Source organism: Delphinus delphis, chromosome 15, assembly GCF_949987515.2.
Source record: "Delphinus delphis chromosome 15, mDelDel1.2, whole genome shotgun sequence".
Lineage (NCBI taxonomy): Eukaryota > Metazoa > Chordata > Mammalia > Artiodactyla > Delphinidae > Delphinus > Delphinus delphis.
In genome coordinates this window covers 1549578-1564992 of record NC_082697.1, presented here as the reverse complement: position 1 = coordinate 1564992, position 15415 = coordinate 1549578, and the positions used below count along the sequence as shown (strand labels likewise).

Below are 15415 nucleotides of genomic sequence, written 5' to 3'. Positions count from 1 at the left end.
CCCGCCGCCTCCGGCCCGAGCATCCCTCGCGCGCCCGCAGCCGCAGCCGGGCCTCGGCGGTCCGTGCGGGGCGGCCGCTCACACTCGGACCGAGGAGGGCGTTTCCGTGCGACTTCCCAGCCCTGACTGACCAGGTCACGCCGTCTCGTCCGTGAGCACAGCCCGGTCCCGGACAACCATCCTCACCCGTCCGCTTCTCTCCTCAGCCGGACTTTGGCGTCTAAGTTGTTTATGCCTTTGTTGTAATTAATAAACTGGCTCTTCGAGAACCGTCCTGGAGACTGAGTTTCCGTGAGGTGATGGGGAACCGGAAGCCCCGGCGGGGAGACGGCTGCCGGGCCCGGGATCCCTGCATCCCCGGGTCCCTGGGTCCCGAGGCGCCCCCGCTCCGCACACCGGAGACCAAGCTCACCTCTGCGCAGACGCGAGCAGCTCCGTTTATTTCCTCTCCCAACCCCCTCCCGCGCCGCACATGCGCGCAGGGGAGCCCTGCGCAGGCGGGACCCGCCCCGGAAGTGACCCGTGGAGCCGGCCCCGGAAGTGGCGTGCCGTCTGGAGTGGTGAGTGCAAATAGCGGCCGGGGGAGCCCTCGCGTCCACGGCCCTGGCTTCCGGCTTCCCCTCAGCGCGCGTGGGCGTGCTCGGGTGGCCCGGAGACTCCTTTGGGTCGAGGTCCTGAGTGTGAAACGGTTCCTCCCGGATGTTGCTCTGTACCTGCTGTGGCGCGCGGTTGCACCGAACAGCGTGAGCGTTCGCACAGGAGCAGCGTCCTCCTGCGAGGGCGCTCTGGGCGGGCTGGGCCGGCACCGGGTACGCCGTCCGCGCCGCTGTGGACACCGGGGTCTGTCCTGCTCGCGGGCCTGTCGGGAGGAGGGAGGCGTGTCCTTGGGGCCAGCTCCCTGGAGGGGGCTTCCTTCTGTAGAGGGCCCTTCTCACGACACGAGCGGAAAGGAGATCACGCTTTTCAACGCAAGTCGGTTCCCAGGCAGATACGCTTTAGCAGAGAAAACGTGTCCACAGTTAAGGAGCACAAAACTGATCGTTTTAAAATGACCCTTGCCTCGGTTCCCTTGGATGGTGGTCGCGTACACATCCCTGATTTGAAGAACCCTGCTGTGAAATACGGGCAGCGAGGACACTGTGTTGGGCACGCGAGAGACTCTATGAGTCTCAGCCCCCACTGCTTTAGAGTGGGCGTAAAGGGGCTTCTTCCCTGGCGGTCCAGCCGTTAAGACTCCGCGCTTCCACTGCAGGGGGCACCGTTCGATCCCCGGTCGGGGAACTGAGACCCCGCATGCCAGGCAGCGTGGTAAACAAAACGGCATAAAAAATGTAAGGGTCAGAAGTTACGGCACCATCACTTTAGGATACTTTAAGGAGGGTTTGTAAAGGCCCAGTTTAAAGCAGAGTGTGCAGGGAAACAGCAGAGTTAGTGTTTTTATCACGCGGTAGTAACAGTGGAGTTGCTTCTGCTCCTGGACACCCCAGGATAAGGGGAGGGCCAGTTACCAGGACCAGCAGAGAGCAGCATAGACGGGGCTTCCTCGGCTGGAGGTCGACCTTCAGTCAGGATCCAGCCCTCCTGCGCCTCCCTGCAGTCTCCGCCCCACGGCAAGGTAGCTGAGAGTAGTCATGCAGGGTAGGCTTCTGAAACGGAGCAGAGTGGAAAAGGGGTCTAGAAAAGCAGATGGAAAAAAACAGCATGCACTGTTACCCCTCACAGGGTGGTTGTAAGGGATTTTTGTTTGTTTGTTTTTGGCCGAGCAGCTTGGGGGGTTCCCTGACCAGGGATTGAACCTGGGCCCTCGGCAGTGAGAGCGCAGAGTCCTGACCACTGGACCGCCGGGGAATTCCCATGGAAAAAAATTTAAAATTTCCGGGCTTCCCTGGTGGGGCAGTGGTTGAGAGTCCGCCTGCCGATGCAGGGGACGCGGGTTCATGCCCCGGTCCGGGAGGATCCCGCGTGCCGCAGAGCGGCTGGGCCCGTGAGCCATGGCCGCTGAGCCTGTGCTCCGTGACGGGAGAGGCCACAACAGTGAGAGGCCCGCGTACTGCAAAACAAAACAAAAACAAAACAAAAAAATTAAAATTTCCGTAGGAGGATCTTAGAGGCTCCTGGCAGATAATAATGTGTATGGACCAGTAGAACTGATCTTAATTAACACTTTACAGAACAAAGTGGAGCCCTTGCTGTGTATTGAGCGCCTTCCCAGCATTTTTTAAAGCCCCCATCCTGTAATCATGAAGTCTGATTGACTCTGGGCCCTCAGCTTTCACCACCGTCCCACCTTTTGTACTCTGCTCTGCTGGGCCCAGGAAGAGGGATGCTCCTAGGAGGAATCTGAGTTCCCACTGCACAATAAAGACCAGCGCTGTCCAGTAGAACTTTCTGTAATGGTGGAAATGTGCTAATGGGTGCTGGCCATTGTGGTACCCACTGGCCCCATGTGGCTGTGAGCACTTGAAATGTGGCTTGTGTGACTGAGGGACTGAATTTTTACGTTTAAAATTTTTTTAGTTAATTTAAACTTAATAGCCGCATGGGGCTATTGGCCAGAGCAGGTAAAGCATTGGAAGGAAAACAAAGACCAAATAGTCATGTGAAACCAAAGTGAACTTGTTCACGTGGCAAGGGAGAGCCACGGCACGCGTTCAGCAGATTTTTCCAAACACACTGAAGAGGTAAAAAGGAGGAGTACTCCACATTAGGCAAGATTCAGAGTCCAGGTCTCTGGTTGGCTTTCTGATCGTCACCTCTGATTGATCGCTTTCAGGTTTCGTGTTACCAGTGCCCAGAAGCTTGGTTTTCAACCCGGCCGGGACGGATGGCGTAGCTCTCCAACAGACTTAGCTGTGGGTGTGCTTCTTTGATGATCAGGTGGTTGGTTTTGCCCCTTGACACCCTGCTTTCGCACTCCAGTCCTCCCATCTGAGAGATCTGTGACCTTGGGGAAGTCACTTCACCTCTCTTTGCCTCTGTGTCCTCATCTGTACTTTCTTTACAGGGCTGTTATGAGAGCTAAATGCATTAATCCCTGGAAAACACTTAGAACAGTATCTTGCCAGTAGTGAGGTAGAGGTCTTAAATGTTTATTGCTAAGCTTATTGTTAAGCTAGATGCTTTTGTAATTGGTGTCCCTGTAAATGGGATTGTTGTCTTAATTTCATTTTATAGTTTGCTGCTAGTGTAGAAGAACACAGTTGACTTTTGCACATTAACCTTGTAACCGATAACCTTGCTTCTTCCGGCGCACCGCAACGAGGAGCGGCCCCCGCTCGCCGCAGCTAGAGAAAGCCTGTGCGCGGCAACGAAGACCCAACGCAGCCAAAAATAAATTAATTAAATGAATAAATTTATAAAAAACAAAACAAAACAAAAACCTTGCTTCTTTGTTTTATAGATTTCGCTGGGATTCGCTGTGGAGACAGTCATATTTTCTGCAGTTTTACCTCTTCTTTTTTATTTTATTTTATTTTATTTTATTTTATTTTTTGCAGTACACGGACCTCTCACTGCTGTGGCCTCTCCCGTTGCGGAGCGCAGGCTCCGGACGCGCAGGCTCAGCGGCCACGGCTCACGGGCCCAGCCGCTCCGCGGCGCGTGGGATCTTCCCGGACCGGGGCACGAACCCGCGTCCCCTGCGTCGGCAGGGGGACTCTCAATCACTGCGCCACCAGGGAAGCCCTATCACGCACATTTTTAATTGTTAGGCCTTCCTGATGACTAATTCCATTTGTCATTATCAGATGCCTTTGTTCATCTTAGGAAATGCTCTTTTTCTGGAAGTCTGTTTTGTCTGAGTTACGTGTATGGTTAGGTTTAGGGTACCATTTTATTATTTGTTTTCCCTTTGTGCCTCTTCTTTGTCCTGCTGTCCCCTTTCTTTTGAGTTATCGGAAAGGCTTTTAGCATTCCATTTCGTCTACTTATTGGCTTTGGACATATCTCTGAGATACATGTTAGTGGTTGCTCTGGAGATTACAGTGATCCACTTACCTAACCTTTCATGATCCACTTAGACTTCAGACTTTTGCCACTTCACAGAAATGTGGAAACCTTGCAGTCACCTCTGCATGCATGGGAAACCCACTGGACAGTGTTATAATTTTCCTTCTACAGTCATACATATTTTAAAACTCTTACAAGGAAAAAATAGTCTTTTTCTTTTTTTTTTTTAAAGGATAGGTACTTTTATTCATTTACTTATTTATTGGCTGCGTTGGGTCTTCGTTGCTGCATGCGGGCTTTTCTCTAGTTGCGGCGAGCGGGGGCTACTCTTTGTTGTGGTGCGTGGGCTTCTCATTGCCGTGGCTTCTCTGGTTGTGGAGCACGGGCTCTAGGCGCGCAGGCTTCAGTAGTTGTGGTGCGTGGGCTTAGTAGTTGTGGCACACGGGCTTAGTTGCTCTGCGGCATGTGGGATTGTCCTAGACCAGGGATTGAACCCGTGTCCCCTGCACTGGCAGGTGGATTCTTAACCACTGCGCCACCAAGAAAGTCCCCCAAAATAGTCTTTTATACGTACCATCTCCTCATTCCTAAAGGTTGGGGTTTCCCTGTGGTGTCATTTTCTTTCTGGGGTACTGCTTGTGGAGACAGTGTCTCCCACCACCCAGCATGTCTTACTTCATTTCCCTCCCTGAAGGATATTTTCACAGGCTGTGTAATAATGCTGGGTGGGACTTTTTTTCTTTTAGCACTTTAAAAATATCTTTTAAGAGGGCTTAATGCAGTGTGGGATCTTGGAGCAGAAAAAGGATATTCATGGGGAAACATGAAATCCAAATGCCATCCTGAGTTTAATTAATAATAACATAGCAGGGTTGGTTTCTTAGTTTTGACAAGTGTACCCTGGTCATGTAAGATGCTAATATTAGGGGAAACTGGATAAGATGTATATGGGAATATCACCTTTTCTGTAAATCTAAAATCATTCTGAAATAAAGGTGTATTTAGGACAATACATTAACAGGAAGATAACAGGAGGAGGGTGTCCCCATGGAGGGGCGGCCCAGTGGAAGGGGAGAGCACCTACGTCAGGAGGTGAAGGTTTGGTTACTGTCGAGGTTGGGTGAGTAAACATACTGCAGGTAATGGAGCCGGGACTCTGACAGTCAGAGGATGGACTTGCAAAGACAGAAGGAGAAAATTAGAACCTTGTGGTGTTGAATTGGAATTGGGATTATAGGTGTGAACCCATGGTTTTCAAAAGATGCTGCTCTAAAACTGTGGGTGGATCGGTGTAGCAGTGACTACAGATGTGAGTGTTGTGTGTGGATGCGTTTACCTTCGTCTGCTCTGTCCACGGAGAGGACCCACGAGCAGCACCACCCCAGGACCCCTGAGCACCCCCAGCATACAGGTGGCCTTGTAAATACCATTCTCCACTAAAAGAACCAGGGCTCCTTGGAGTAAAGGCTGGTTTCAGGGTCAACCAGGGAGAGTGCCCGGTGAACGTGGAACATTTCGTGGCAGGAAGCAGGGAGCGCTCACAGGTTGAGGGGCTCGTGCCAGAAGGACACCAAAGCCAAGGGATGGGCTGCCACTGCCCAAACCAGAGGCAATTTGAGCATTGGAGTAAATGATAGTAACAGCGTAGCTAACTGAATAAAATAGGAAACTGAGCCCGTAAAAATGAGTAAATGGACAGTTTATGAGGAACGGGATTTGCACAGTCTCAGACCACCTCCTCTGAGGTCCTCGTAACTACACAGGGAGGGAGGGGTGCCCCGACGCAGGGAAGCTGCGCGGGAGCTCCGTGTGCAGGGTGAGCAAGGCCCCTGACTCGTGTGAAATTCCTGCCAAAGGTGCATTGCCCGCAGCTCGTCACAAAGGGACGTCCGTCAGAGGGAAAACGAGGACACGCTGCAGAACAGCTGGCTTGTGACCTTCCAGGTGTCAGGGGCACGAGAGTCAGGGAGGGGCTGCAGAGACGTGGCAGCAAAACGCAGCTCGTGGTTCTGAGCCGGACCCTTTGCTGTGGGAGCCGCTATAGGGACCGTTAGCCAAAGCTGGGGGTCTGGGCATGGCTGGTGGCCCGGTTTCAAAGGCCATCCCCCCGGTTCCGTAGGGGTGCCTCTGTCCACAGGAAGCCACACTGCCGTGTCCGGGGGGTTGGGGGTTCGGTGTCAGGTCGGCCGCTCACCCTCAAGTGATCCACGGACTCTCCTTTGAACTTTTCTATACCTGATTGTTTCCGAACAAAAAGCAAAGCTTTTCAGTGCCATGCAGAGGGAATAGCTCCCACCAAGGAAGTATTTCCTTTTCAGAAGGGTCAGGAGGTGTGGAGCAGGAGGTACAGGAGGGGCTTCAATGGAAAAGGCGAGCCCTGTGTCCTCGCCTGCTGTGTTGCGCACGTGGTGGCTTTATGATTTTTAAAGTAATGCGTGTACATTTATATCCCTTCTGTATGTGTAGTTCGTACTTAACCATGGGAGGAAAGCCTCAGTGGTTTCCTTTTATGTGGCACACGTGTGCCTGTGAAGCGGGGACATTGGAAGTGGGTGACGTTCAGAACAGTGGACGGGGAGGGCTTGTCGTCTCCTGGAGGGCTGGGCCTGAGATTCCTCGCGTTGGCCCTCAGCACCCACAAGATATATAATTATCACGAGCTGTTTAATGAACGAGCAGTGGTGTAAACAGCTCTTAGTTAATGAAAAGTGGCTCACGCTTACTGAGTTTTCACATGGGCCAGGTACTGCTGTCGTGCCTTCTGTCCCTCCCAGCCTGGTCCGTCGTCAGATGAGTGAACTGTCCTAGGTCGCCCTGGGGGAAAGGGGCAGAGGTCCTTGTGCAGAGTCTGGCGGCTTACCCACTGCACCCATAGGAAATACCCCACTGTGTTCCAGTTGGACCATTTCAAACTGTGCAGGATAACACCATAGCATCTGAGTAAATGGGTGTTTTTATTTTTAAGAAATTTGGATTTGAGGCTGAGAGTTCCTTTTTAATATTTTCATTTAGCAGGTATTTGCTATTCTATAGGGAGTATATTCCAGAGTTGCAAGAGATTTAATGATGTAATCCTTTGTACACAGATCTTTCCCCCAAGTAGCATATAGGCTAAGGAGACTTGCTTTCGCTGCGCTGTGCAGCTTGCGGGATCTCAGTTCCCTGACCAGGGATCGAACCCGGACCTCCAGCAGTGAAAGCCCAGAGTCCCAACTGCTAGGCCGCCAGGGAACTCCCTCCAAGTAGCATATAGGCTAATAGGGCATGACTCGGGGTGGAAGGTGGTGAGTGAGGTAAGAAAGTCATTCGTTGGTTCATTTATTTGTTTCAGTAGCGCTCGCCCGCGTTCTCCTGCGCCAGGTGCTCACACTGCTTCAGTTTGGGCTTCGTGTTCGGGTTTAAACCAGATGTCTTATTTTGCCAGTTTGCCTTTTGTTAAGGAGCCATGATACGTTCGAGGCTTTCCGCAGCGAGATCCTGGCCGGTGTTGGAGGGCGTGGGGTGCTGGACACCGTTGGCACGAGTGTTTCCCAGGCCCGGGCGGCTCCTTCCCCAGCACGCTTCTCCCAGGCTGCTCTCGGTCAGCTGTGCGGACTGCACCAAGCACCAGGAACCCCCCAGGAAGAAGCTGCTCTCGGAGAAAAAACTGGTGAGGCTCTAACCTTGAAGGAAGTTGACGCCGTTTCCCCTCTGAAGGCGCAGGGCGTTGTTTTGAGCTCTTGTTGTCTTGTCTTTGTTTATCCTTGGAAATGAGGCCGTGAGATGAAGGCCTGCGGGTACCAAATACTGGGCTGGCCTAAAACTGCGGCGGACCCAGGGCAGTGCCCAGCGTGCCAGAAGTGATGACCGTGTTCGCTCCCTTCGCCAGGAGGGCGCCTGGGGCTCATGCATCGTTAGCCTGTGCGTCTGAGATGTGTACTACATGCATCCTTAGGGCATGTGGATGGTTCTGCATTTATGGCGTGGGGGGGGGGGGGCGTGGGGCCCGGGGCAGCACCTTTAGTTCTATAGTTCTCCAAGGCTTACATGCTTTTTATTCTGTTTATCAAAACCTGTTTAAAACGTGAATGATCTTTAATTAAATTCAAGAATACACATGTCTATAATCCACTTTGTTTCCTCCCAAGTGCGGCTTCCAATTAAGGCTCATAGGGCAAACAGTACTTCATGTGGAAAATTACTTTGGCAGTCAGCGTGTGCACTCAGATATATCAAGTTTTCACGTGGTTTTGTCTCCTCCCCAGAATGTAAACATTGACTCTTAAGTTTTATCTTCTGTACGATGCTCCTTAGTTGTGCTTTTTTCCCATCAGGGTTGATTTCCATTATGTTCAAAATTGTACATTGCGTTTTTGAAACAGTAATTCATGGTTTTTCCATGTGGTGGTGCCAGAGCATCATAAAGTATTTCTGTATTTTCCTTTAAAAAAAGATCTGCTTATGGAGTAGTGGATGGAAATGCAGATGCCCTGGTCCCCATGGAGGGGCCATGTGGGCGGCCACGTCAGCCTGTGCACATGTGCGGGGAGCAGGTGGGCTCCTCGGGACAGGACGGCTGGGCTGGGAGTGGCGTCCTCAACACTGCACCCTGGCACCTTGGGCAGCTGGACATCTTGTCCTGTGAGCAAGCGTTTATTAAATATTAACCTGGTTAGGGGACTTCCCTGGTGGTTAAAGCTCTGCGCTCCCAATGCAGGGGCTCAGGTTTGATCCCTGGTCAGTAAACTAGATCCCGCACGCCGCAACGAAGATCCCGTACGCCACAACGAAGATCCCGTGTGCCACAGCTAAGACCCGGCGCAGCCGAATAAATAAATGTTAAAAAATATATAGATATACATATATATATATATATATGTTAACCTGGTTAGTTAGTTCTGATTCTTTAGGTAGGTTGTGTCTCCCTTAGGGACCTAGAGAAAAACTTGCTCTCAGATAAGGGCTCTGTCTGCATCACCACATTTAAAAAAGGAGCCCTGGGGCTTCCCTGGTGGCGCAGTGGTTGAGAGTCCGCCTGCCGATGCAGGGGACACAGGTTCGTGCCCCGGTCCGGGAAGATCCCACATGCCGCGGAGCGGCTGGGCCCGTGAGCCATGGCCGCTGAGCCTGTGCGTCCGGAGCCTGTGCTCCGCAATGGGAGAGGCCACAACAGTGAGAGGCCCGCATACCGCAAAAAAAAAAAAAAAAAAAAAAAAAAAGGAGCCCTGTTCAGTCAGCCACAGAAGACTTCTGTTCTTAGTTGGAAGCCTGATAATGGCCCAGGGACTGTCACTCTCATTCTCTCGTCCTGAGGAGCAGAACTCTCCATTAGTAAAGACCTGTTCTTCCTTTTTTTTTTTTTTTTTTTAAAGACCTGTTATTTCAATAACGTGTTTCTATTTGAAAAAGCTGGGAAGACGCTTTATTTAAGGAGTATCTCCTAAACTGCGTTTTATTTAGGTTTTTAGCGTGGAGTTCGTGACTGGGATGTGTATTCCACGCTGAGCACTTTTAACATCTGCGTTGTTGATTTACATTTGCCTACAAATAGCAGTGACTTGTGGGAACTCTTTCTTATATTTGCATCTTAGGCGTGATTAGCAATATTAATATCATTAGCTTCTAATTTTAAAGCCTGTCATGGGTAGAAAAGGTACATTACAAATGACTGCTTGGTCCTTGGGAGGACTGCAGAGTTAATAACGACAGGCCTCTGTGTGTTCTCTGCAGAAAAGGCATTTTGTGGACCATCGCCGAGTGCTTGTCCGAGGGGGACGCGGAGGTGACGGGGTAAGCTGCTTCCACAGTGAGCCCCGGAAGGAGTTTGGAGGCCCCAATGGTGGCGACGGAGGCTACGGCGGCCACGTCATCCTGAGAGGCAGGTGTCCTGAGGGGCAGCCCGGGGAAACGCGCTGTGTCTGCGCGCCTCCGGGGTGGGGAGTTTTCACCTTCTTATCCTAACAGGAAGTTGGATTCAAAAATTGACCTGTGGACATCATTTTATTAAATTACGTGGATGTTCACATTTAGATAATCCACCCAAAACCAACTTTGATGGTTTTGGTTTTTTTTATTTCAGGAACACAAAGACAGTTTACTGTCAGGGAATCTAACATTCTGGTACAGTCTGTCAAAGGGTTAATCTGTTACTATCTCAGTCGAGTGCTGAAAGGGTACTGATTGCCCTGACACACATGGAGCACAAATATTAGCAAACTAGTCCCCTCAGTAACCATTCACAGCATAGTAAGTACAGCTGTTTTCAAGATGATGATGACATTATGGGTAATTTTTGAATTGTTTGAAAATTGTAGTATTTTTTGAAAGAAAATAGGAAATTAAATTTTTCAAAAAATCACATTGCGGGCTTCCCTGGTGGCGCAGTGGTTGCGAGTCCGCCTGCGATGCAGGGGACGTGGGTTCGTGCCCCGGTCCGGGAGGATCCCACATGCCGCGGAGCGGCTGGGCCCGTGAGCCATGGCCGCTGAGCCTGCGCGTCTGGAGCCTGTGCTCCGCAACGGGAGAGGCCACAACAGTGAGAGGCCCGCGTACTGCAAAAAAAAAAAATCACATTGCTAGTTTAGCGACTTTTGCTACAACTTTATTCCGTGGTCCCAGGTGCATTCTTTAGATTTTTTTTTCATTTTTATTTTATTATTTATTTATTTATTTTTGGCTGTGTTGGGTCTTTGTGGTTGCACGTGGGTTTTCTCTAGTTGCGGAGAGCAGGGGCTACTCTTTGTTGTGGTGCGCAGGCTTCTCATTGCAGTGGCTTCTCTTGTTGCGGAACATGGGCTCTAGGCACCTGGGCTTCAGTAGTTGTGATGCGTGGGTTCAGTAGTTGTGGCTTAGGGGCTCTAGAGCGCAGGCTCAGTAGTTGTGGCACACGGGCTTAGTTGCTCCATGACATGTGGGATCTTCCCGGACCAGGGCTCGAACCCGTGTTCCCTGCATTGGCAGGTGGATTCTTAACCACTGTGCCACCAGGGAGGTCCCGTCCCAGGTGCATTCTTAACGTTATGAATCTGAACAAAAGAAACTTAACAACATGAGATGGGTCTGCCTTTGACACAGAGGGAGATGACGCTTCTCGCTCTGACTTCCAGTTGACCGGCAAGTCAAGTCCCTGTCCTCAGTCCTGTCCCAGTACCAGGGCTTTGACGGAGGAGCCGGCGGCAGGAAGAACTGCTTTGGGCGAAGCGGCGCCGTCCTCTACATCCAGGTAGGCCATCTGGACCATCAAGCTCCCAGGTCCTGCCGAGTGGTCCAGAGGGGCCCCGTCCTCCACAGAGCAACCCTGGACGGGGACTCTGTGCTGATTTCATACCGTGTGAATGTGTCACCTGTTCAGAAAGTCATGAGACGATTATATTTACGGCGAGGGGCCCGTAGGTCTCCCCCGCTGTCTCCAGCCCCGTGGGGCCCGCAGGTCTCCCCCGCTGTCTCCAGCCCCGTGATCTGCCCCCACCTACCCTCTCGGGCACCTCCTTACGAGTGGAGAGTTCGTGCTTTCAGCATCGCTCTCGTTTTCCAGATGCTTTTGTTCACCCTGATGCTTTAGACGCACTGTTGGGAAAAGCCATTTATGCAGTTTGCCTGCAGTGCAGTCAGCCTCTCAAGCCCTTTAGGGCTGGGCCCTTGCCCAGGTCCTTTGTCCCTTTGTGGAGCTTAGTTGTGCCTCCCTTCTCATGCTGCTCCTATAAGCACTTGTTATTTTTCAGGTCCCCGTGGGCACTTTGGTGAAGGAGGGAAACGAAGTCCTGGCTGACCTCTCGCACCCGGGTGATGAGTTCATCGCAGCACTGGGCGGGGCAGGCGGGAAGGGCAACCGCTTTTTCCTGGCCAACAGCAACCGAGCGCCCACGACTTGTACCCCCGGACAGCCGGGTCAGGAGCGGGTCCTCTTCCTGGAGCTCAAAACGGTGGCACACGCTGGGCTGGTGGGTGTCACCTGAAGCCCCGGCGGGAGGATGGTGGGGGACATGCCAGGAGGGCGGCGGCCGGGCAGCCCACTTTCTCCCATCAGAGCCTGTTGGCTTCGTCAGGAGCCCTGCTGTCCTCGTCCCCGGTTCCCGACCCAAGACCCCCGACCTTGGCCGTCCCCACTCTCTTCCAGGTCGGATTCCCCAACGCGGGGAAATCCTCGCTTCTCCGGGCCATTTCCAACGCAAGGCCCACTGTGGCCTCCTACCCATTCACCACCCTGAACCCGCACGTGGGGGTTGTTCACTGCGAGGACCACCAGCAAATAGCAGGTAGGACACCAGGGCCTCTCAGAGAGTCAGGGCGACGATGGGGTTCAGAGCAATGCTTATGTAACTCTTGCGTGTAGCGTTGTTTTCTTCATTTGAAAACTGTGGTTCTTTATCAGAATCAGGTTTTAGGTTTGCTTCCCACCCTCTCCCCCAGGCATCTGTTAGTGGCAGTGCAGGAATTGGAGTTTAAATTTCAAACCTGGGGAAATTATTCCTTTTCACCGCCTCTATTCTTCTCTTTCATCTACGGGGAACTCGGCACCATCAGTCATGTGGACAACGTGTGATTTAAAAAGCTTTCCCTGTACCATTTTGAGAGAAGAAAACTTTCCAGAAGATAATGTACCCATTAAAAATAGTCAGCCTGCTGGCGACGCGATTTGTGTAGCGCTTTATACTTGCAGAAGACGCTATCGTTTCTATCGGTAATCCAATTATTAATAGAGTACAGGAAGCCGTCTTCCCCTTTTTTGAATCATTTTTGAAGCCAGAAAGACTGCAATGTGTTAAGTAGTTCTTATTAGACTGATCTGTCATCACGCCTGTCAACCAGATACTTCAAAGCATTAGCAGAGCTGAAAGCTGAGATGCCTCAGATGGTAATTGGCCTGATGCATCACTGAGGCAGTAAATTGAACGACTTCACTTGCAAGGTGTTCCTTGGAAGGAGAGGATCAGAACTCAGAGGTCTCAGGTTCCCCTCCTGGACCGTCTGCTCTTCTCCTCCGCAGTGGCCGACATCCCGGGCATTGTCCGCGGAGCCCACCGGAACCGGGGCCTGGGCTTGGCCTTCCTGAGGCACATCGAGCGCTGCCCCTTCCTCCTGTTCGTGCTGGACCTCTCGGTGCCAGAGCCGTGGACGCAGCTGGATGACCTGAAGTACGAGCTAGAACAGTACAGGGAAGGCCTGTCCGAGAGACCCCATGCTGTCGTGGCGAACAAGGTCGACCTCCCTCAGGCCAGAGCCCAGCTGCCCCAGCTGCAGGCCCGCCTAGGCCGAGAGGCCATCGCCCTGTCAGCGGCCAGTGGGGAGAACCTGGAGGGGCTGCTGCTGCATCTGAAGGAGCTGCACGATGACCACGTGGCCGCGGAGCTGGAGCGGGGCCGCCAGCCTCTCCGGTGGTAGAGGAGGTGGTAGGCCGGGAGGTGGCATGGGCAGTGCCCAGGCAGGCTGACTGTGACCGGAGATGAGGAAGGAGCCCCAAAGAATCAGAGGCCTTGGTGCAGCGGCCTCCCCACCAGCTCAGGGCTCCCCACCAATGCGCCCCCCTGCCCTGGGCCTGGGACCTTGGGGCGGTGGACGCTCACGCACCCGCCCATCTGTTCCCGGTGCTTCCCGCGCCCGCCTGCATGCGACTGACGTGCTACGATGGGCTCGTCTGTGTTCATTGGCCCCTGGTTAGCAGGGACCACACGCTGCCTGATGTCGCCAAATGCTGCCAAGTGCACACGGGGGGTGGGAGCCGGTGTTCCCTGCTGACCCTTGGGTGGCGGCAGCTGTCGCAGAGGTGGGCCCTTGATTCCACGGCTGTCAACACGCCCCGTGAGCGCAGCTTGGCGGGGATGCTCTGCTGTGCGAGGGCGGGGGAGGGGAAGCATTCGCAGGTGCAATCCTCAGATGCCGCCGTCTGAGGGAAGCAGTGAGGGTGACGCCCGCCCTGTTGTCCCAGACGGCGCCGTGCTCTTTGGGAGCCGAGCTTCACGACTGCTCCCAGTATCCGACCCAGGGACGTGTGGCTTCTGACCCACTTAGTACACGCGAACAGGTTATTAACTGCGGACTGCAGGTGGGGCATGGCAGCGCCGTCCCCCAGGGTAGCCAGTGTCTCAGGTTTGTGCTTCTAGGTGTCGATGGGAGCCGCGCCCGCGCCCCCAGCGTCCCTGACTGCAGGTGCCCCGTGAGGACGGCGCAGCTGCTCCTAGCCTGCTCATCCGGCAAAACGGCCTGGAACTTTTATTCCCCCCAAATAAAGTCTGATGCATCTGATGTGTCCCTGAGGGCCTAAGGGACGAGTGGAGAAGGGACCCGGGGCCCTTTGGGGATCGGCCTCAGGGTCCGGAGGCAGCTGGGCCGCTGGGTGCACTTAGGCCAGTGTCTTTTCCACACGTGGGGGTTGGGCAAACCTCGAATAATAAGCCAGCGCCTGAGCTTTCAGGAGCAATTCCGTTTTGATCTGACATCAAATTTGCAACTAGAACAAGAGTCCTTTACCTGAACCTTTATTTCAGTGCCTTGTAATTTCAGAGGTCCTTGTGTTCTGGAAACCAGAGCTGGGTTTTGCATGTATTTGCTCGCTCAGGCCACCGCGAAGAGCAGCGTTAATTATCCACGGCCTTTCATCTTGCTTGCTGGGCGCCCACCACGTGTGCTCTTCAGAGGGGAGACGCTCAAGATGCCTCCCGTAGCTGACCCCGAAGGGGTGCCCCAGAGGGCAGGGGCTCTGTCCTGTTCTCGACTGTGCCCCCAGCAGCCTCAGGACCTGACCCCAAGGGGGCACCAGTACGTATTTGTGGAATGAGCGAGTGCGTGGTGGCTGATGTCAGGTGCGTTTAGGTTTCTTTTAGTTTGAAGACTATTTGACGGGTGGGTGGGTGCCGAGCAAGAGCCGTGGCCCGCTCCCCAGGCCCAGCTTCAGCCGGGCCCACCTCTTCTGGCCGTTCCTGCTCAGTGACCTGCTCCAAAGTCTCAGCAACTCTTGCTTCCTTGATCAGCCCGGGGCGCCACCTGTTGACCTCTGGCCCCTGGACGGGACTTCGCTTTCTCATGTCCCCCTCCCTGTGCCCTCCCCACGGCCGCACCGGGTGGCCTGGGTCTGCGTCAGGCCAGCAGGGCGTGGGCTGTGGGGCCAGGCGCTTGGCCGTCTCCGTGGGGCCCTCGTTCGCTGGGGGCTGGCACAGCCCCGCCTTGTTTCTTTGCCTGGCTTTACCTCTTCCTCTGCGTGGTGTTTCTGTCCCAGCGTCGTCCCTCCCCTACTGATTTCGTCTCCCAGAAGCTCCAGCCGCCAGCCTTTCCCTGAGATTTCTTCTCTGTGCCCTTCGCCCTCTGTTCCCATGCAGGCGGTGGGCTCAGCGCCTGGCGGGGCCTCCCGGGGCGGGGTGGCCGTCTCCTCCCTGGTCTCCTCTCCCTCCCGCTTTACTCTCTAATTCATTGGCAAAGACCCTATTTCCAGATAAGGTCACATTGTAAGTTTCCAGTGCTTGTGACTTTGAGGGTGCCGTCAGCCCAGTCAGTA

At 53.5% G+C, this 15415-nt stretch overlaps 1 protein-coding gene across 6 annotated transcripts; it reads left to right on the top strand.

Annotated features, from left to right (window-relative positions):
* The first annotated feature begins 576 nt into the window (after nucleotides 1–576).
* MTG2 (mitochondrial ribosome associated GTPase 2) lies at nucleotides 577–14169 on the top strand. Of its 6 annotated transcripts, XM_060033308.1 has the most exons (8): nucleotides 577–809; nucleotides 2774–2852; nucleotides 7389–7597; nucleotides 9658–9805; nucleotides 11034–11149; nucleotides 11649–11867; nucleotides 12044–12182; nucleotides 12914–14169. In XM_060033308.1, the coding sequence occupies exons 3-8, from the start codon at nucleotides 7394–7396 to the stop codon at nucleotides 13306–13308; spliced, it is 1221 nt and encodes a 406-aa protein (XP_059889291.1). In that variant the 5' UTR covers nucleotides 577–809; nucleotides 2774–2852; nucleotides 7389–7393; the 3' UTR covers nucleotides 13309–14169. The 6 variants fall into 6 exon arrangements, with proteins under 6 accessions (XP_059889291.1, XP_059889293.1, XP_059889292.1 ...); XM_060033310.1 differs by lacking the exon at nucleotides 2774–2852 and having other exon boundaries at nucleotides 577–743; XM_060033309.1 differs by lacking the exon at nucleotides 2774–2852 and having other exon boundaries at nucleotides 577–743; nucleotides 7373–7597.
* Nucleotides 14170–15415: the final 1246 nt, after the last annotated feature.

What these genes read in the sequence shown, in the direction of transcription:
- MTG2 (XM_060033310.1), top strand. Translation starts at nt 7,394, where the DNA reads ATGATACGTTCGAGGCTTTCCGCAGCGAGATCCTGGCCGGTGTTGGAG. An exon ending in TGCTCTCGGAGAAAAAACTG is followed by an intron (nt 7,598 to 9,657) that starts GTGAGGCTCTAA and finishes TGTTCTCTGCAG; the next exon opens with AAAAGGCATTTTGTGGACCA. An exon ending in GCGCCGTCCTCTACATCCAG is followed by an intron (nt 11,150 to 11,648) that starts GTAGGCCATCTG and finishes GTTATTTTTCAG; the next exon opens with GTCCCCGTGGGCACTTTGGT.